Source organism: Sesamum indicum, linkage group LG9 (genome assembly GCF_026168435.1).
Source record: "Sesamum indicum cultivar Baizhima isolate 11 linkage group LG9, ASM2616843v1, whole genome shotgun sequence".
In the NCBI taxonomy this organism is placed as follows: domain Eukaryota; kingdom Viridiplantae; phylum Streptophyta; class Magnoliopsida; order Lamiales; family Pedaliaceae; genus Sesamum; species Sesamum indicum.
Window position 1 is genome coordinate 8,842,990 of NC_142665.1, and position 21,659 is coordinate 8,864,648.

Below are 21,659 nucleotides of genomic sequence, written 5' to 3' on the forward strand. Positions count from 1 at the left end.
TCTTTGCAGAATCCTAACCAAGGTAGACAAAAATCCAGCAAGTCACATGGTGCATCAGGATCTAGAAGACCTAATACCCCACCCCATCCACCTTTTGATGAGAATGAGACAGTTCAAAAGAGGTCATACTAATTTAATATCAGCTTTTTGACTGTCATACACCAGTTTTTGACTTTTTGTCTTGTGATGCAGGTACCTCCAATTTATTCCCAATCATCTCAAGATTCACAGCCCGAAATTGCAGTTCAGCCCCCACTTCCAGTTCAGCCACAAATTCCAGTTCAATTATAAATTCCACTTCAGCCACCACCTCAAACAGCCCCAAGACAACCATTTAAGGTACGTAATTTTAGCATATCAACAATGCTTCAATTTATGAGATTTTTATAATGAAAAATCTACTTTATAGATACCTAAACAGAGTAGCAAGACAGAACCAAGTGAGACTATCACTAGAGGATTGAATGTGCATAAACCATCACATGAACAGGTATGTCACTTGCTGTATTAATAAAGTAGAATTTACTGGTTTGTTTGTTCACACCAGTATCTCATTTCCTGTGTTTTAGGTTGTTCATTTAGAGCAAATAACTCAACAACCTGTCCAACAAGAACATCCACAATCCTCAACAGCTTATCAGGTAATTTCCTTAATGTTTCATGGAATATATATCCCTTTAACTTTATTACTATGGATTAAAATAATTTCATGCAACTACAGCAACAACCTAAAGTTCTTAAAAAGCAAAACAAGCCAATATCTTCTTCAAGTAAATTGCTTAAGAGACAAGAACAAGATGCTCCAGATTAGTCCTCCCAATTCAAGAGAAAATATTGTGTAGAGAGAAATCCATCTATTTCTTCACTGATCAAGGGTTTGGCCAACTCATATAGGCCAAGACAAAAAAAGAAAAAAGATGAAAATACTGATGGAACATCAAAGCCTATAGGAAATGTATGAGGTGCAATTGTGGTTCAATTTTTGTCTATTTTGTGATGTTTTAGTGATGGATTTTGCAAAATTGATGGTTGCAAATTAGGATTTTTTGGATGTATAGTTGTTGGCATGGAAATCTAGTTGTAAATCAGGATGAAAATTTAGTTGTATACATGCTTCAATAAATGCACTTTGTCCATTTTGAAGTGAAATGAAATTCATGATGATTGTGTTTGTTGTTGGGAAATTGTGATGATGCATTAATGCATTTTGCTGTTTTTTAATTATATTATAGGTTCATTAACATTACACTAACAAATTCACTTAACAACTTTACATTAACAAATTCATTTAAATAATACAACAATCATGCAAAATAAAATAGCTACAATTAGTGCCTTCAACGTTTTCTGATTGCCATCTAGCTACTTCACTTTGCTAGTGAGGTCTTCGCATACAGAGATCAGTCTAGAAAATTTCTCTTTCATACCTCTTAAATTTGATTCCACCTCTTCTTCCATTTCTGGCATTTGAAAACTTTGTGAGTCTGTACAAGATGCACTGATTGGCTCCAACCAACTAAAAAAATTGCATTGTCCAGCTCTACAATTGCAGAACAATTTTCCTTCACTTTTTTTTATCGGACCAACAACTCTAATGGCGGCATTTCTTTGACAAAAGCACTTTGAATTTTTATATCTCAAATCCATAATTTCTTCTCTTTTTGAAGTGGATTTCCTAGAATAGCTCATTCTACACAAATAAAATAAAAAAATAATTTAATATAATTAAATTACCAAAATTAAACTGGACAAATGAAATAAAAGAGGAAAAAAAAACAGTTTCATACCTTTTTTTTGGGAGAAATGACAAAAGGAAAACATAAAACAAGCAAAAAAATTCTTTTTTATGTTATATAGACCCATAGAGGGGTATTTTGATCCAAAAAGTCATTAATATCAACCTAAATCGCAAAAAAAGACTACCAAACGCAGCAGACGCGTGTCTTCTCCACTTCTCATTAGCTGCTAACATAATGGGACTTTTTTGCTGACTAAAACAAAATAGAAGGGGGTTTTTAGCCTATTCCAGGACTCATTCGATGCGAGTACCCTATTTGTTTCTTGTTTCCATGTGAAGCCAGAATTCTCCAAAATCCACTTGAAAGTATGAAAATGCTGGGACAATAAAGTGAGATTCTTCAAATAGAACTCTCGTGAATAAGTCATTTCAAAAAATGCATCAACCGCACTGCATTCAAAGTCAAGAAAACACGATTAGGGTGGTTGAAATTCTTGTGTACCCGTTCCCCTTGCCATGCTAGCATGTGTATAAAGGCTATGTCTTGCTCTTCTCCAGTCCGGTGCGTAGAAGCATTTTGGACATAATGTTGGGCGCCTCGAGTTCACCATTTCTAGAGTATTTCAAGGTTCTATAATGAAATATTTTGTTGAAGAGGATGTGTATGCACACTATGTAAATAAGTAATTGATAAATAGGGGAAAATATGTGCTTGATCTTGATTGATCACTGCATCTTAGTAGACAAAGAGATGTCTACATAACATGATTACTTCCTCCTACCACTAGCAATGTTACGCATCTCAAGGCGACCTTTCGTTACACTAATGGCCTTGTAAAATTATCTGTGGAAAAACAATAATTATAAATTTAACTTAGAAAATTAACTTAATTCATTAATTTAAATTAATTGTATTATTAGTAATTTAACTTAAAAGTTCAAATACCCATATCATTATTAATTGTATTAATTGAAGTCACTCTAATTTAACTGTCACTTTAGGCCACATAGATTAAAAAAGCCTCCTAAGTTTCAATTTCCCAATGCGTATTTATTAAATCTAGTAATTCATGGTGTTGTATTGAAATACAGTAAGGCATTCGTATATACTAATTATTTTCAATCAAACAAATGATATATATTGATTAAGTTTCCTACACATTATAAATTTAATTAATACAATTTAAAAAAAATCTAAAAGTTGACATAATGTGTTTCATATTTACTAAATTTATTTTTATCGGAGAAAATTAATGTGAAATTAAAATGAAATATATCCATTATTACAATGAATTAATTAGTGAAAGTCCCTTATTTTAGATGAAATTCCAATATAATCAAACAAAACAACATTATATTTCAGTAAAGTACATTTTAATCAATGAAATTTTACTCTAGCTTCTGTAAATTAATTGATGCTATACTAATAATCGTGTTAAAAGATGGTTTGCATATTTATCAATAAAAAAATATTATTACAATGCTATGCAGTCAGTATTGTTGTCGCCTAGCTAAATTTATATTTGTAAAGTATTTAAAAATTTCAACCAACACATAATCGCATCTAAACCTTATTAGCTTTTTTATTTTTTAAGTTGGATATATATAAACCATTGTCTAATTAGTTTAGAGGCATTAGAACTGTTAGAAATGAACTTTTTTTTTATAACTTATTTTGATATATTATTAAAATACTTATTTAAGTAGGTTGTTAATGTTTGCCCAAAATGGAAAGCAGCACATAAAAAATTGATACTTTATATATAGTATAGATTTATTTCTATTTCGAATGTTTTTATGTTTCAAACATTAGATTGTTAATTGCATCTTTCTCAATTTCTATTTAATTTTAAATTTTACAATGGTCGGGTATATCAGTTTTTCTCCCAATAACTAATAAAATTCAATAGTCCCTAGCAAATTGTACATCGTGAAATAATATTTGAAACTTTGCTTATTGATTTTTAACCGTATACATTTTCTTTGGAAATACATATATGTAGGTATATATATATATATATATATATATCATTTTCTAACTAATATAGTTGTATTAGGACACTTAAGTAGGTAGTGTAAAACTCGTCATAGCATATAACCAGATCATAGCCCATAATATTTGCATCGTTGGTAATCCATCCCATAGTAGTAGGAGACTGGATTGTCCAAATAGCAAAATCCTACGTATTGCTGATCAAAACAAAGCCTACCATACCTTACCTATTGCACATGCACTGCGAATGAACAACACATTTCAACTGCGCAATAGTACAACAAAAGTAGTAATAATTACAGATGACTATACCATACCCAAATCGTTCTGCCAACTAGAACATTAGCTAGTAATAGAGTTGCCACAATATATATATATATATATATATGCATAACGAAGAGTAACTGCGGAAAAACTAACATTGACACGAAGGGTACATACTGGTTATATATACACAAAACCCAAAGAACACAAAACGCATATTCTTCTTTTTCATGGGGTTGGCATTCAAGGAAGAAGAACTTGTCGGACCTTGTGAATGGGCGATGGGACTGTTGTCCGCACCAGGTTCTTTTTTTTTTCCCTTAACAGAAGAAGGAACTCCATGTGGTAGAAGGACATAGTCACATCACTCTTGGACCTACAGTACTCGTCAATGATCTTCCAAATAAATGAGGTAGAGATGGAACTGTTTGATATGCGATTAATAGTTGGCACTATGACGACATTTGCAGCCTCGTCCACACGCAGGTTCAATGATCTCAAGTTCAGGGGCTGGGGGTTTTTAAGGAATGGGAACAATAGCTAGATCTACACTTACGCCCTCCACCCATCTTCATTGTCGACAGGTTCTTGAAAAAGAATGAGTAATTCATTGAGCAGGTCCTCATATGTATTCACGTAGCACTTTGCGAGTTTTTTCTCCTAAATGAAAAATACAAGTCGTGTTTCATCTATGTGCATGAGACTGTCATGTAAAATCAAAATATGGGGAACTATTATAGGGAAAAGTTAGAAGTATGCACTGGACTTACCCTGTAGATCTTGTGCCAGACACTACCTGTCATTGTTACAAATCACAAGTTTCTGTTCCAAACAACATCAGGACTACTAACTAGCTACATGAAAACCTAAAACCTCTCATGCAGCTTCTGAACTCAAGTGACAGTCCAAGGGAATACAATGTTGGAATCATGTGCCTTGTTCACATCGCAAAGACTACAATCAACCGCATGGCCATTTTCATGACAAACACAAAACTGGCGGATCCTGGCATGCTCAACTAGTGAATCAACAAAGGTTTTTCCATCTCCTTTATCTAGTTGGTGTCGTAGAACATTTATCACTAGTAATAATTGTTAGAATAAGTGATTAGAAAGCCAATTAGATTGGTTACTTTGTAATCTATTCAAGCAATTTTTTTTGATTTTGTAATATTGAATTAAATGAATAAGACTAAGTATTCAATTGGCATGCTTTATTATTCTTACTCATGTAATTTTCAAGCCCACATATCACTAATCAACCAATGAAGTTGGGTTGCGCATTTTATGGCAACTATGAAACAGACTTCCGATGGTTAGATCTGAAATATTCCAAGTCGAGAGTATTGAGAATGGGCATCGAGGATTCTATTGAAACTTGTACTAAGTATTGTGTCAATAAGATGGGTGTCATGTTTCATAGGTGACAAACGTATGACGTCTATGCAATTTTAGTGGGTGGTTGACAAAGGTTGTCAAGCTGATTGAACTGACTCGAGAAAAGTCGTCATATGAAGCCCGTGAGGCTTGGTCGGTATGACTTGAGCTCCTCGACTCCAATAATATGGAATTTAAGCCTTAAACTTGAGGATCCACGCAATCTCATATATGGAACGACTGTATCCAGGGCATAGTAAGAGATAATCATGTTCTGATGCAGTCAGAACGTGTATAAAGATTGGTGAGTTCCAAGAGAGGATCTGTCGCCTGTCATGAGATGATAGCGATCTCCTATGTGTTCTGATGTGTGTTGTGCTCCCGGGAGTTTGTGGCCACAGCGAGTGATCAAATAGGAAAGTGATGTTCAATGTTAATCAAGTGGAGAAATTTAATTAGAATATTAAAAATAGATGTCTAGTCTAGGATGGAACCGATGAGCAATTCTATGCCCTAAACTAAGATCGGGAGATGGCCGATGAAAGGACCGTACCCGTATGGCAATCGGTAGCCTTAAGATTCACGCCACTTTTACATATTCTCCAGTACCATGAATCGTTGCTAGACGGTCACCCATGATGATAGGTGCTTTCGAATTAAGTGTTAATCGGAAGCAATTGATTAAATATGATTTAATTAATCTAGCGCAAATATATTTGCCAATTAAATTGTGTATTGACACAAGCCCAAGTCTAGCTAAGAGTGAACCTACAAAGTCACACAAAACACCACTCAAGGAAGTAGTAGAATCAATTATGAATTAATTTTAGAAGAAATGAATTAATTTAAAGAGTTTAAAATCATTGGAGAGATTAAATGATATGATCATTTAAATGAGAGAACCCATATGATGGGAAGCCCAAAATTTAATTAGTGAGATTAATTAAATTTAGGTTAGGTTTAATTAATTTGATAAGATCAATTTTAATTGAATCGAATGAATTAATTAATAGGATCAATTAATTAGAGTTTTGACTTGGTAATTTAATGAGATTAAATAAACCTGGTTAGGCTCAATTATTCAATGGATTAATTAATTGGACGATGGGTTAGAATTTATATGGAGGCCCAAGCCTATGGGTTTAATTTATATCTAAATTAAGCCCAATAAGATATATATATATATATATGTAGCCCTAGCTTGAATGTATATATATATGTATATACATATAAATATATGAGGTTTGTAAGAGATGGAGTTATTGCTTGAGTAATTTGGTACTAGTAGGTAGTGTACTATGCGACACAATTGTACCTATATTTGACTTACATACAATATATACATGTATACATACAACAAGTACATGAGATTTCTCTTGTGCGTGTATAATGGTATAGGCTTGGGTATATGTTATCTGTACATGAAATAAAACACAACACTCCTCTTGCAACTTATCTTCCTTACCTATCTTTTCCCTCTCTTTTCTCTCTATTCTTGTTCTTCTTGAACTAGTTTCAAGTTAGAGCAAGGTCCTCTTAAGTTTGATATACCAAGTTAATAGTATAATTAAATCTCTTATACTACATACACTTTACCTCTAGCAAGGTTTGATGTAGACCACCTTGTGGTGTAGTTTGTGTTCGATGTAAACGAGATCTTATTAATCTTTGCATGAGCACACAATTGGAGGAGAAAAGGTTGAAGAAAGTCTTCAAATCGAAAAGGTAAAATTTCGTTATTACATTTCCAACAATCTATGTTACAATAACCACTTGTTTATTTCAAGCTTATTTTATGCTTGTTAAGTGCCGGATGCCCGGGATTAAGGGACTAGTTTCCTTTTAGGTTTAGAATCTAAATATGCTTATTTTCATACTTCCGTTGCATTCTTAACAAGTCCCGGGCCATATCGATTCTTTCAATAGTATCCATCCGGCCATATTTGCGAAGTGGAAAGGGTCTGCAAGTTAGGATGAAGAGAGAATGTTTGGCTACAATGGAGAATAGTCAGGTTAAATGGTATTTAGGAAGATGTAAGTGGTAGGTGACCCCCTAATTATTGGTGTTGCAACAATTGCAGCTGCACAGAAGAGATGGAAAAGTGTTTATTAATGCGTCTACTTCATCACTTGAATTGGCAGTGCAAGTATACATTTTTTAAGTTGCTAAGTGAGATTAAATAATCTACAGTCGGTTGGTAGAAATTCAGATAGTGAGGGGTAGTAAATGAGATCAGAAATAAGTGAATATGGAGTACAATAAATTTTTGGACGGTTAAGGGAGATAGATGAAAGGCGATTCAATCGGTTGGTAGGGATGCGGATACTTTGGGGTAGTAAATGATAGTTAGAAATCGGTGGCGTGAAGCTTTCCTCCCATTCTCAAGCATTGGTTTGCAAAAAATATGATAAGATATCAAATCCGTTCGACTTAGTAGGTCAGGAGCAATCAACTATTTTTTTGAAAAAAGATACACATAATTACCATGACAAACCAACACTCCCAGCTACCACTTACCTGCATCTATTGGGTAACATGTGTATGTAGTGTGATTAAATCGCACTTACCTATTTCATCCTTAATTATGAAGCAAGTTGAATGGTCAAATTCATTAGTAATACTAATACAACTAGATTTTAGAACATCGCATATAACTTCAGTTCAAGTTATAAAGTACAATGGATGGTTAGTGTGATGTAATTTTACAATCATAATTTTGAAAAAATGCAGAAACTACTTCATTAATCCGAATAGTCAAATAATAGTTACATTTGAATTGGGTATGAATCATTCCTTATTTATTGATTATTGTAATTTATATAGTAACTATGTAGTTAATTATAGTATCAATAGTTTATACTTTTTTAAAAGGGTTAAATACAATTACCACTTATGAAATATTCACCCACATCAATTCAGCCAACACAATTTCAAAACATCAAAAACAAAACGGCAGTATAGTTTTAAGTTTAGAAAGTCCATTTTACCCATATAGATATTGCTTTGTTGAAGCAAAAAATTAACGAAAATTTTTCTAAGACTCCAAAATCCCCCTTTGTGACTCCAACTTTTGAATCTAGTAACATGTGTTCCCCAATCTCTTCTTTATTTTTTCATAAACCTGAAGTTAATATTCGTACACTATTTTAAATATATATTTATGTCAAACATAGTTAATAAGAAATTTATAGTTACCGATATAGTTAAGTACTTTGTTGATACAATATGCATTTAATAAAAAAAATTGTTTGACGAATTAATCATAAAATATACAATTATTACATATTAATGATATATATATAATAAGCATGGCCTAACTGGGGTAAATATATAGCCATGTGCCCATTTTATAGTAATTTGTAAGTAGCACAAAATTGAAACTAATATAAAATGGTCCACCAAATGAAATGAGCCCCCAGATATCCATGTACCAATAGATCGACATTGTACATGAAAAAAATAATTACAATATCTCTTTATGGTAGCAATTGTACATGAACAAAAGTAATTACAATAACTCTTTATGTAATGCGTATAATAAACAATTTAAGCTTCATTGACATAAAGTAATTGCGTCAAGGCTGATCGACGCCATGTAATATGACCAATGCATTTAAATAGCTCATAACCATGTTGCTCTAAGAAAACTCAACTATCAACGCTAATAAATGTAGCAACCACCAAAATTAAGATTAGCAAATTTTGCAAGATAATACGAGGCAAATTAATGAGGACAGTTAGCACAATTGATGATTGTCAAAACATTGACATCCGGATCGTAGAGCGATTAATATCTAACAAATGACATTAGACCTAAAAATTGAGAATAACTATATGCAATTTTCAAAAAATTGTCAAAACAGACCGACAAAAATATAATCTTAACTTCTACATGATAGGTTTAGGTTGCCCATGAACCCTTCAGACAATTACAAGTCGTATCATCATTGGTAAAAAGTATAAATACAATAGGCTACCGCATATGATAGTACTGAATGGTTATCAAGAGAGAACATGCCCAGTAGACGAGTAATGTGATAAGTATATGAATACACCTTCGTCGCTGATGTTGCTCCTTTTCAACGCGTTCTTTGGCACGTTTTATAGTAATTTTGTATTGGCTAAGACTGTTAAGCAACCCCAGAATGACCTCCTTCAAACATCTACACATGGGTGAATAGACCTATTGGAATGTCCCATAGTAGATGCCCTTAAAATATTAAGGCCATCATTTGACAAGCACACTGTGACAGTTTGTTACAATAACTAGTAATAGACCCTATAAATCCTAGTTTGTAATATTTGAGTCATTATTGATTTGCAGAATGTATCTCTCCGGCTACCAAATTAGGTTATGTCTTAATACCAGTCCAGCAGGAGGGATTTTAATACTAGGCATTAAACTTGGATAATCAGAATTTAAGCTATGTGGTAGTATAACAAGACATAAAAAAAATATGGCGCAAAGTTATTAATCCATTACAAAGAAAAAAAATTTGAATTCATATTCAACAAAAGGAACAGAATCCATGATTTTTGTGGTAACAAGATGGCTGAAGGGGGCAGGAAGAGAATATACGGACAGCTTTGTGTGAAAACCATTTTAGACAATAATCTTATTCACACACCAATTCATAGTATACTAACTAATGAACCATTTGATTTCCCGTTTGACAGTCGTCGAAGTTTGCAAGGGGACGCAAACGAACGCTGGTAGAAGGAGAGTTCCTTGATCATGAAAGCAAAAAGAATGAGAAAATGAGTAATCGGTTGTAGAGAATGAAGAAAAATATGGAGTAAAATAAGAAAAAGTACATAAAACTCGAGGAGTGGAGTTTACGAAAGGTTCAGGGACCAAGTACTAACTTCACCTTCCTCATTATGTAAAATTAGGCTGAGAAGGAAGAAGAACCTTGAGAATGGAGTGAAGTTGGCTTACTGGGGAAGGAGAAGGGTTTTATGACAAAAATCAACTTTCCCCCCTCAGGAAGTGATGCGAGTTTTGTCTGTAGTTGGGGGTAATTTTGTCAAAATAAAATATAATCCCACATGTGAAACAGTGAAGTAAATGTGGTATTAACCTATGCAATGTATAATCCCTAAACTTAACCAAAGGAAAGTAAATATATACTCATGAATGAAATCCCTACTAGTACCCTCCATAAGCTAAAATTTTTCCAACCCCCTACAATCCTATATAGGGTAGTAAACATGGTCTTGGTGTTTGGTTACGGAGAATAGATGGAAAAGAAATAAAACTAGATGTATATGAAATTTTTACAGAATCCAATTTTGTTTCCGTTCAAAATTGAGCAGAAAAGTAATATATAAGACCAAAAAGACAAAAAGGTACATATTTTATTTTTCTTATTTACTCTATTATCCAGAATTTTTCTCCAAATCTTTTCTCAGTCCTACTGATAATACCGATTCATAATCTTTTAAAAAAAAAACTAAATCACTAGCAAAAGTGTTGATGTTTGAATATAATTTCTTCGTTAAGGGCGTTGTTAGTAATTTTTTTTTCTTTAGATTGAATAGTAAGAATAAATGTGCAATACTCATTTTAATGAATATTTATATTCTTTTTCTTGTTTGATGAATATTTTTTATTAATAAAATACATTTCTTGTTCTTGTTTGATGAATATTTTTATTAATAAGATTTTTAAATTTTTTATATATAAAAATTATTTTTGTATAATATTAATACAAAATAAAGCGAAATGGTCAATCAGTAAAATAATAAAAATTAGTATTTTTTTCTCAATCTATTTTACTATATTTGGTTTCATATTTTTGTATTTCTCAAGACAAAAAATGTATTATTCTTTCTCTTTCTCTCCCCTTTCTCTTTCACTTTTTTTTTCCTCACTTGAACTAAACGACCCCTTAAAGCGAAATACATGTCATCAAAAAGATATTTGTGATAAATATGAGGAGAAAATTCCAATTTTGTGACCAAAAAAAAAGAAAATTGTACCAAATTACTTATAAGTTTTGAACCACCGGACCACTAGAAAATGTACCCAAAAAGGCCAAAAACATTCATTCTTGTATTCATGTATCGATTCTCAAGTAAGCCCCAATTTAGCATAACATCAAGGCCATGTTTGGATCTGATGTAGGCAAAGAATATAATTTCCTTTAGTCATAAATACTTTGAACATAATTGACCCTATTGCATCTATGACAACAAATACTGATGTACATTAATAAAAAAATATTAAATTATGAGAGTAAATAAGTAATTTGATATGTATGAGGCATACACTAAACATATACAACCCACCACACCATATAATTTCCAACACTACTATAAATACCAAAATATTAATTTTTTATGCAAGGACTATTCATTGATTGAGAATTCATTTTCTTGAAAGCAGCACCTCTTTCAGAAATTGCAATTCACCTGGTGCGCAATTGTGCCGAGGTAAAATTTCTGATTTTATCCCTTAGTAGAAAAATCTCAACCACATCATTGGCGCCGTCTGTGGAAAAATTTATCTCGACACTGAGTATGCAAATCAGGTCTTGAGCCTTGGCGGAACAAGACCCGCCTCGTGAACAGTCACCACCCCAGAAGGTAACCCCCCTGATGCGTGAGCAAGTACCCCTCAATGGGGAGATTTCTCCACCACGTCGACAATCTCCGCCCGCGCCTCCCGGGAGAGCGCTCCCCCCGGAAACTCCACCCTAAGAACCAATGATCCAACTGATGCAAAAAGCTTTACTCGCCCTGATATGCGACGCATCTACTCGAGCGGCGACACAAGCGGTAGCCCAATTTGTAGCACGAGAACCTGCGAACCTACCCCCTCCTTCCCCTCACAGAAGTCGAGAATTATCCTCGGCTCCCGAGGAGGAGGAGCAGAGGTGGTAGGAAGTGAACAGCAAGATCTCTAGGCCTGAAGTTGCATAGACTCAAGGTCATAATCTCCACAATCGAGAATCTTTCGCTCCCCCACCACCTAAGGGAGTCGAGGATTCCTACTTGTCATTAGCCGCAACTCCTCCAAGACGTAGCCCCTTTGCCCCAAACATTCTAGCCGAAGCGCTCCCAGTAGGCCTTAAGGTCTCAAATCTATCGGAATATGATGAACGGAAGACCCACAAGAACACTTAGACAAATTTTATGCTAAGATTGATTGTTACAATCTGAGTGACGCCGTTTACTGCAAGGTCTTTCGCACTATGCTGTCGAAACGTGCATTAGACTGGTTCAACCGACTGCCTGCTGGAACTATTTCTAGCCTTGAGTAGTTGGTTCAATGTTTCTTGCATCACTTCTCCATGAACAAAAAAGTTTCGAAAACGGCAGCATCTCTATTCACCATTCGCCAAAGGGAGGGTGAAACTTTGAAAGACTACATCCAAAGATTTGTGGACGTAGTGAATGAAGTTCCCCATGTTAATCATGAGTCGTTGGCTAGTATTATCTAACAGAACCTGCTGCCAGGAAGATCAAGGAGTCCATAGCCAGCAAGCCCCCTACCACTATGGAAGATTTGCTCGTGCGCTCCCAGAAATACATCTGAATTGAGGAGTCTAATGCTTTAGATCCTTTCCTTAGCGGCAAAAAGAAGGGTCGGGAAGAGGAAAAGGAGCCGAAAAAAAAAAGAGAAACGCAAGCATGTACCTCCGGCGGGGTTTGCTCACTATACCCCCTTGAATGCTCCCAGGGGGGAGATATTAATGGTGGCGAAACAGCAAGGGCTAATCAGTCAATGGCCGGCAAAGATGAAAGATAACCCCAAGAGACTCAAATCCGATAAGTATTATCGTTTTCACCGGGACAGGGGACACACGACGGAGGAATGCTATCACTTGAAGAATGAGATAGAAAAATCTGTATATACAACCAGTTGGGTTATTCCCATTATTCTCTCAATCAAAAGGAATGCACAGATTTTATTTTCCTTTGCTTTCATTCAAATCGAACATGGCATCAGAGCCACGCATTGGTGGCTTCATTCCTTTTTAGATATACAGATTCTTTGTTCCTTATTTCTTCTTGTTTTTCTTGCACATCCTTCTGCTCCATTTTTTTTCTTTATTTCAAGAATGATGGGAAAGAATTAACAAGGCAGTGGAGTGTCCAGTGAGGAACAGCAAATTATGCAATGGCCTGAAAAACTCAAATTACATGGAGGAGAGCACCCTGGCACAAGTCTGGTTTCTGTGCCTCTAGACGGGAGCAACTTCTTGACCTGGAGTAGATCTATTAAACTGGCTTTGAAAGCTAAACAAAAGTTGGGATTTGTGGATGGTACTTACCCAAAACCAGAAGAAAACAAGGTAGAAATGGAACAGTGGGAGCGTGTAGACTGCATGAAAGTTTCTTGGTTGTTGAATTCCATAACCAAGGATATAGCCGAAGCCTTTCTTTACACAAGTTCAGCCCAAGATTTATGGGAGCAACTTGAAGCCAGATTTGGAGAAAGTAACGAACCAATGTTATATGACATTCAGAAAAAGATTACGCAAGGGGATATGACAATATCCACTTATTTTACTAAGATGAAAAAGTTGTGGGATGAATTGGCTTATCTCGACCCATTGCCGAAGTGTTCATGTGGCGCGACCAAGGCTTTAGCAGACAAGAACACTTCTAGCCAGTTGATTCAATTCTTGATGGGATTAGAGGAAAGTTATGACAGTACACGGAGTCAAATCTTGTTGATGGAACCCCTACCTACAATAGGGAAGGCCTATTCCATGCTGTTGCGAGTTGAAAAACAAAGAATGATCCATATTGGTGCAACACAAGATGGTGCTATGAATGTGAAGTCTTTTAATCCAAAGAAACCTGTTAATGGTGATTTCAGACAGAAAAATAGAGGGCAGCCGGATAGAAGAGCACAATATTGTGAATATTGTAAAAGGAATGGGCACACCAAAGATTCTTGTTTCAAACTAAAAGGTTATCCTGATTGGTATAAAGAACTTTTGGAACAAACAAAGATTGGAAAAGGAGCTGCAGACAGAACCTATTTTACTAAAGACAGCTCACAGAAATCCCTTCATGACATGGGACCTGAATTTTCAAATATCATCAAAATGGAAGTTAGAAAAGCTGTGCAAGAATAGAGCCATGTGCAAGAACACACCAATCTGGCAGATATGGAAAACTTTGCTGGACCTTCAGACAATGAAGACAATGGGTGTAGGTAGACTAGTTGGAAAGCTCTATGTGTTTAATACAGAACATTGCAGTGCCCCATCACCTTTAGATCTTTCCAGCAAGAGATTTGACTCACATTGCGTGAAGACTGTTACTGAAAATATTAACCTTTGGCATAGAAGATTAGGCCACACTACTGTTGATGTAATAAACCATATTTCTGCAGTGAATAAAAGCAACTCGAACCCGAGCTTATGTGAAGTTTGTCCTCTTGCTAAACAACATAGATTGCCTTTTACTTCAAGCACAACTTGAGCTTCTAAGGCCTTTGATTTACTCCATATAGATGTATGGGGTCCTTATAATCAATACTCCGTTTCAAATGGTCAAAAAAAAAGAAATAAAATAAAAAAAAAAAGAATGAGATAGAAAAATTGATCCAGTGGGGACACTTAAAGGTCAACCACTATCCACAAGGACGCCAATTTAACCGTGGGCCGAATGCACCAACTCCTCGTGACGATAACTATCCCACCGCAGGAGTCATCCCGTAATAGCAGGAAAAATTATTTTTTGGCTATTCACTTGTAATAGGAGAAAACTTGAGTAGTAACTCAACATATCCTTCTCCCCTTTTTGATTTTTCCTAAAACTTTGTATTCCGAATTTTAAGTAATGAAGTTGGTTTTCTTGTCGTAGTCCCAACAAACAAAATAAACTTAGACATAGAGATCCTTGAAGTTTCACAAGGACCCTAGAGGTAAAAATCATCATTGTCATATAGACAAAAGTCGCTATTATCCCGGGACCTCCTAAATGGAACTTTCATTGTGATCCTCGTCAATAATGTCGCCCCCCGAAACTTTACATCCGTTTGAAGTTGGTAAAAGACTGACTCCGGGACATGAAGTATCCTTTGAGGCAATGTCCCCTTATCAAATTCTTAAGGCAAGGTCCGCTCATAAAAATGTTGGAATCGGAAAATTTTGCCCCCCCCCCCCCCTTCAGAAGTTGGTAAAAACCTAACTATGGGGCTTGAGCAAAAACATCCCTTGAGGCAACATTTGAAATACAAATTATAAGAGAACAAAACAACATAAGTATAGTGACTACATTTATGAATATGGAGTACTATCGAGTTACCTACCAAAATTTTCAACATAATGGATGGTGAAAAAATCACCCCAAGAGGCTACGTCCTTAAAAAAAATTTGCGCCGCTTCATCCTCTCCAAAATCTTGGGGGGCTCCATCACCAAATGTAAGAATTGTTTACGAGGAATCTCATCTCTTGAATATGACGTCGAATTCCTCAAAATAAATGAAAGAATTCGACGGGAAAGATGAATAAATTCTGAATAACCTCTACTAATAGAGAATGGGAACAAATATTGTCAAGAAATATTTGATGGTGTAGTGGTAGGAGTTCCCACTTACTAACCTTTTGACTTGGGTTCAAAACTCAGGAAACCCAAAAATAAGCACATCCTCCCAACACTTGAGGACTCGAGCCAAAGGCTTGAGGTAGGTGCGAGGGGGCGTCTCGAGCCCAGCAACCCCGTGGTTGAGCCCGGTCGCCCAGCAGCACCCCCAACGCACCAAACCCCCTCCAGCCCGAGGCACGGCCTCGAGCTGGGCGCGGGGTGCACCAGGTGGGTGGCGAGGCCCTGGGTGCGCCTCGAGCTCAAGTGCGTCGGTCGGTGCACCACCTAATGCACCCCGCCGGCTGGCACACCCGCTCGAGCCAGGCACCAGACACTGTTGGCCAGGCATTCGCACACCCCCAATAAATTGAAAATAATGAACAACTACCAACTCATTCACTCCCATGTGTTAACTAAACTCAGAAAAATGTTTACTCTCGGACAAAATATTACATTGGGTGGCCATATTCCATCGGAGAGTGGGGGGGTATGATGTACATTAATAAAAAATATTAAATTGTAAGGGTAAATAAATAATTTGATATGTATGAGGCATATACAATCCACCACACCATATAATTTCCAAAACTTCTATAAATACCGAAATATTAATTTTTTATGCAAGAACTATTTATTAATTGAGAATTCATTTTCTTGAAAACAGCACATCTTTCAAAAATTGCAATTCACCTGATGCACAATTGTGTCAAGATAAAATTCTCAATTTTATCCCTTTGTAGAAAAATCTCAACCACATCAAATACGTGATCTCTTTTTTATCTCTATTTAATTCTCTTCAACATTCTTAGTCGAAATCAAATTGATAATTTGGGCTTTGTTACGATCTCGTCCTGCTCCTTCAATATATTGTTGGATGAAATTTCTTTCTTGTCCTTCGGCTTTTATCCATTCACCATTATAATCATTTATATGTTTAATCGGATTAAAATAGTGATATCCATAAAAAATTATAGAAGAATTCAGATGGAATTTGTATTGGGGTTCGATCTCTCGATAACATATGCAAGTTTGTATTTCGAATTATACATGCTAAAAACTTATATTTCAGGAATAAATAAAACCTTTCATAGTTCAAAGTAAAAATGGAAAAATCAAAGCTATCCAAGAATATGCTAGCTGAGCTTAAAAACCAGACATAAGAAAACAGTTATGGACTAAAGCAAGCTCCAGTTTCATACGGTTCGAAAGCATTCCTACTGTGTCGTGGCCAAGTATAGGTCATATTCGTCCTAACGACACCTCTTGGAACAAAGAAACTGGATACCCTTCATTCACTTTCTTCGTCGCTTTCCTCCAAGTAGAGATGATTCATGTTTCTTTCTAGCGGAGGAAGTCCATCTTCAGAATCGCTGGACGATCCATCATTCTTGTTGTTAGGTTCGGATCGTTCTCCTGAAGGCAGAAACTTTGATTAATTTTCCTTTAATTTATTTCAGCCGATGCGTACTTTTGCATGAAGTAAATAAATAATCTGTGATTTTCTCATTCTAAATGACAGAAGCCAAAATCTGAAATCCAGAACCGGAAAGTACTGAAAGCAAGAGAAAAGGTAAAACAGACAATCTTGACTATAGCCGAGACTACCTTTTCCATCACCACGTGAATCAGAAGTATGAGAGGTCTGCTGCGAAAGCCACTCATTTTGGACGGAGATCATGTCAGTGCCATTCTTGCATTCAGAGTATGCCTTAAGGATTTCCCTGTATTCATTAATTTGTCAAAGAGTTCATTTTGCAAGTTCAGGAAGATTGTGCATAGTCGATTAGCATAATAGCCCAAATGCTGGCAATAACAGTATGCATACTATTGTTGGACACAACAACTTTTACCTATTAAGAGATAAGAATGCATGACCCCACTTGAATTTGCTGAGCAATAGATTTCCGGTTTCTTCCTCTCCACTGATCAGAGGAAAAGAATGAAATATCACAAGACGATTGAATGAACTATTACAAGATAAATCATGTAGCTCCAGTAAACAACTTTGACTAAAGTTGAACTAAAGAGGTTGGCCATCCAAACGTATCATAGTAGAATCTGAAACTAGTATACGTTGTAAATGTGAGCCAACTTCAAATACATTCAGAGAATAAGAAAATGAAGAATGTACTTTTGTGTGCACCTTATTGGAATTAGTACGATTTAAGAAATGCCTGAATTTCTTTAGGAAAAAGATATCTGAATTTAATGCTAAAAAGACTCAGTAACATAAAAATCAAAATGTGAACCTAAAACAAAACTGAAAGTGTAATGAAAAGATGGGTTTTGATATGATTTTGTAATTCAAATAATGCTAGCGGTGTTCGCCAGAGAGTCATCTTAGCAATCAGTACAAATTCTAACCGTGAAATAGAGATGAAGCTATCACTGCATAAAAAGTTCAAGTTCAATACCATATGATCAAAGCTGCAGCTAGTGCCTCAACACATGAAAGCTCACAGGGTCGACCATAGTTGACTGGATTTGCTGCTACCAACCAAGGTACTGTACCATTTGCATGCATGAGTCTCAACCACAACACAAAAATCATAAACCTTATATTTGCAGTAGCAAGACTAGGTTCTCCAATTTGCAATTTACCGAACAAGAAATTAACTCAACATACTGAACACAAGAAACTTAATACGTTAATGAGATTGCAAGGCATTGCTAAAAACACAGCAGTTAGAAATCCATACAAAGACGGGGAGCAGCACAGCGCAGCTTGGTGAAAGGCACATCATCTAGACGTGCCCATGAGCAATCGACGACAGCTAAACCTCTCCTTTTGATTAACTCAAGATCCTCTTGGGAGACACATTGTGTCCCAGTGGGACTGAAACATCGAAATAGTAACATAAGCAAACCCAATCATGTATATTTACCACAAAGCACAACAAACCCAGCAGAAATCGTGTCAACCATTCAGGAATACATTAGGAGGAACATTAAGTGTGCGTCAAATCCAATTAACTCAAGATCCTCTAATATTGTTATCTAGTTTAAGATCTGAGCTTAAACTAATTTTAAGATGGTAAAGGCAATCAGTGTAATCAGTTAGTACCTATCAAATGAGGTCAAATGAATACGAATTGCACATCAAGAATTGAAGAAGAAATAGTATCACATACAAAAGCAATCAGAATATCATCAGAAGTGTAGCTAACTGACACTGACAGTGTAATTACCTCAAAACGATTCCCCCAAATCCACTACCAACCCGCAATTCCTGCAAAATTTTGTTAAAATTTTATTAGTGAAGTCTAATGGTAAACTCCAGATAAAAGAAACATTTTCCTCATGCAAGCCATAAGGATGGCTAAGTTAACATTTTGTTTATACAATAAAATATTGAAGTCAGAGGGACAGATGCTTTCTTTCAACAATCCAAATCTTGCAAGCTTGCGTCCAGTGCACCTCTTTGCATCACATTGGCCAAAATCCTGAATTCACAGAAAAATAATTTAGAATGACAAAACCAATGCAAAACCAAAACAGAATTCCATTTGAAGTCAAGTCTTATAAAGTCCTTCCATCAAGAAAATAAATAAATATATAGAGTTGCCATTCTTCAAAACAGAACTAATTTTGAACCATCATAACACGAGTTGCGGGTCACATGGATGTCAGGAACGGATAAACAGACAAAGGGACTGGAAATTTTATTTGTCAAACAGGGACCATTTTGACAGCAAGGAATTTGGAATCGATTTGGTATACCATAGATTACATCAGTTTTGCATCAATGTTCCACAAGCACCAATCTCGTGATGCCAAATGGAGGAGAAAATCCCCCAATAATACCATAAGAAGCATCCACGAGTTGTCTAATTAAAGATCATAGTCAATGATACCAGATTACAACTTAGTTCCAACTGCTAAAGAAAATTGATGTTCACAGAATTGAACAAGCAAACGCATACCCACATGGCGAGCTGAATGGAAGGACCCCTTTGCTCCTCCTCCTCCTCAGCTGCTGTCAAAACGATGTCAACAGAACCTTTTCCCCTCAATACCATAATATAATTTAATCCATCCACTTGCTAAAACTACTTTCTCTAACAATTTATCAAACGCCTCGACTGCATAATTCAAAAGAACACACGCACGCAAAACGCTGGCAGCATGTAATTTACCTGGGTCAGTTGGCAAAGAATCATCATCTTCATCCCTGAATAGCGCCCGAGCCACTCAATTAAAGTGCAGGAACGGTGAAAAATATGTAGTTTGTGTAATTGTAAAGCTGGAATAGTTGAAAAAGATAGGTGCGTGCCTTTGATGATGATGTCCGTGCGAGTGGTGGCGGCGATTGTCTTTGCTGAATCGCCTCTGCTTCTGCTTGTTGTTGTGACCCATGTTCACCCTTCTTTGGTTTCCCTTCAGCCTTGATCAAGAATATTGCAGAGAGAGTTGTGTACTTTTATATCAGGCTTGTTCTAATTGTTGGGAAATTACAAATATTTTGATTAAATAAAAAGTAATGTTATAATCCCTGTAATGAGGTGGAGTGGGGATATCGGGTCGGGCCAATTGATGTCTGCCCCGGACCCACCCCAATCGTACTCCTTTTAAAGGGTTTAGGGTGGGTCTACAGAGGGTAACAAATTTTTTAATTATCTAATAAATTATAAATATTTTATTTAAATAAAAAATAATTATATAACTCCTGTAATGAGGTGGATTGTAGGATATCAGGTTGGGGGCAGGTATCGGTCCCAATCGTACTCCTTTTAAGGGGTCTGGGGTTGGACCGAGGCGGGTAACGGGTTTTGTATCGGATTTGTCCCAAACAGGCCCAGTATAGTTTTTAAATATTTTTTTGCTATTTATTTATTTATGCATATTGTATTATAGGTAAACTTTTAAATAATTTTACATATATCCAACTTTATCTAAGAAATACAAACAATAAAGAATTAGTTGAATATATCATTTGTATTATATAAATCATTTCAAAGAAAAATTATGTCAAATTACCTAAAATTTAGCACGACTCCAGTTTGTCTCTTTCGAGTTGTTAGCACGACTCATGCTCCATTGCTAGAATAGGTGGAGGACCTATCCATGTGTAGTATCCATTTTCCTTTGTCCTCCTCAACTGGTGTGGTTTCAGGCATGAATTCCACAAGTCTTAGGCCTTGATGGTTATTTTGGGCTGGTAACAGATGTCATACTCGCTAAGTTCTGTAACCTATTTAATCATCCTACCTAAAGTCTCAACTTTCCCCAGAGTTGCTTGTACAGGGGTATTAATACGAACAATAATAGAATGCAATAAAAAATAAGGTCGTAATTTACATGTAGTTATTATCAAGGCAAAAGCTAATTAGTCTACCTCAGAATAGCGTTGTTTAGCTCCATATAATACCTTACTGATATAGTATATAGGTTTCTGATTGCCATCTTCATCCTTCATGAGCATGGAGCTTACAGAATGTTGCCTACAGCAAGGTATAGGTATAGTGGCTCACCTGGTGCAAGCTTAGTGAGTAATAGCAGCTATGCCAGGTAGGTTTTTAGGTCATATAAAGCTTGTTGGAATGCCTAATCCCAAGTGAAATATTTGGCCTTTTTTAATTTAAAAAAGGGTAAGCTACCCTCTGTTGAGTAAGGATATGAACCTGCTCGGGGTTGTTACTCGATCAGTTAGTTTCTGGACCTCATTGAGGTTGGAAGGAGGTTTCGTCTCTTGTATTGCTTGTATTTCGTTCGGATTCTCTATGGCTGTGTAACTAAGG

General features: G+C 35.8%; 2 protein-coding genes and 1 long non-coding RNA gene across 4 annotated transcripts; 2 read left to right on the forward strand and 1 right to left on the reverse strand.

Annotated features, from left to right (window-relative positions):
• Window positions 1-211: 211 nt before the first annotated feature.
• LOC105171127 (uncharacterized) lies at window positions 212-1,117 on the forward strand. The gene is made up of 4 exons (XR_002287851.2): window positions 212-339; window positions 410-490; window positions 570-641; window positions 722-1,117. It is a non-coding gene; the product is annotated as an uncharacterized LOC105171127 (long non-coding RNA).
• Window positions 1,118-13,492: 12,375 nt separating this feature from the next.
• On the forward strand, window positions 13,493-14,464 carry LOC148786862 (uncharacterized). The gene has a single exon (XM_088884670.1). The coding sequence runs from the start codon at window positions 13,493-13,495 to the stop codon at window positions 14,462-14,464; it is 972 nt and encodes a 323-aa protein (XP_088740796.1).
• A 2,485-nt stretch (window positions 14,465-16,949) lies between these two features.
• Window positions 16,950-20,374, reverse strand: LOC105171128 (RNase L inhibitor protein-like protein). Of its 2 annotated transcripts, none has more exons than XM_088884480.1 (10): window positions 20,195-20,374; window positions 20,058-20,092; window positions 19,845-19,894; window positions 19,296-19,364; window positions 19,110-19,147; window positions 18,621-18,757; window positions 18,336-18,426; window positions 17,772-17,843; window positions 17,527-17,642; window positions 16,950-17,334 (listed from the first exon to the last, which is right to left on the reverse strand). In XM_088884480.1, exons 1-10 carry the CDS (start codon window positions 20,275-20,277, stop codon window positions 17,210-17,212), a joined length of 816 nt encoding a protein of 271 aa, XP_088740606.1. In that variant the 5' UTR covers window positions 20,278-20,374; the 3' UTR covers window positions 16,950-17,209. The 2 variants fall into 2 exon arrangements, with proteins under 2 accessions (XP_088740606.1, XP_088740605.1); XM_088884479.1 differs by having other exon boundaries at window positions 19,845-19,897.
• Between the last annotated feature and the right edge of the window lie 1,285 nt (window positions 20,375-21,659).

Coding starts and splice junctions, on each gene's coding strand:
- LOC105171128 (XM_088884479.1), bottom strand. CDS start 20,277: ATGGGTCACAACAACAAGCAGAAGCAGAGGCGATTCAGCAAAGACAAT. Junction 17,844..18,335: donor GCTGCAGCTTTGATCATATG/GTATTGAACTTG, acceptor TCCTCTGATCAG/TGGAGAGGAAGAAACCGGAA. Junction 17,335..17,526: donor TTCACGTGGTGATGGAAAAG/GTAGTCTCGGCT, acceptor TTCTGCCTTCAG/GAGAACGATCCGAACCTAAC.
- LOC148786862 (XM_088884670.1), top strand. CDS start 13,493: ATGCAATGGCCTGAAAAACTCAAATTACATGGAGGAGAGCACCCTGGC.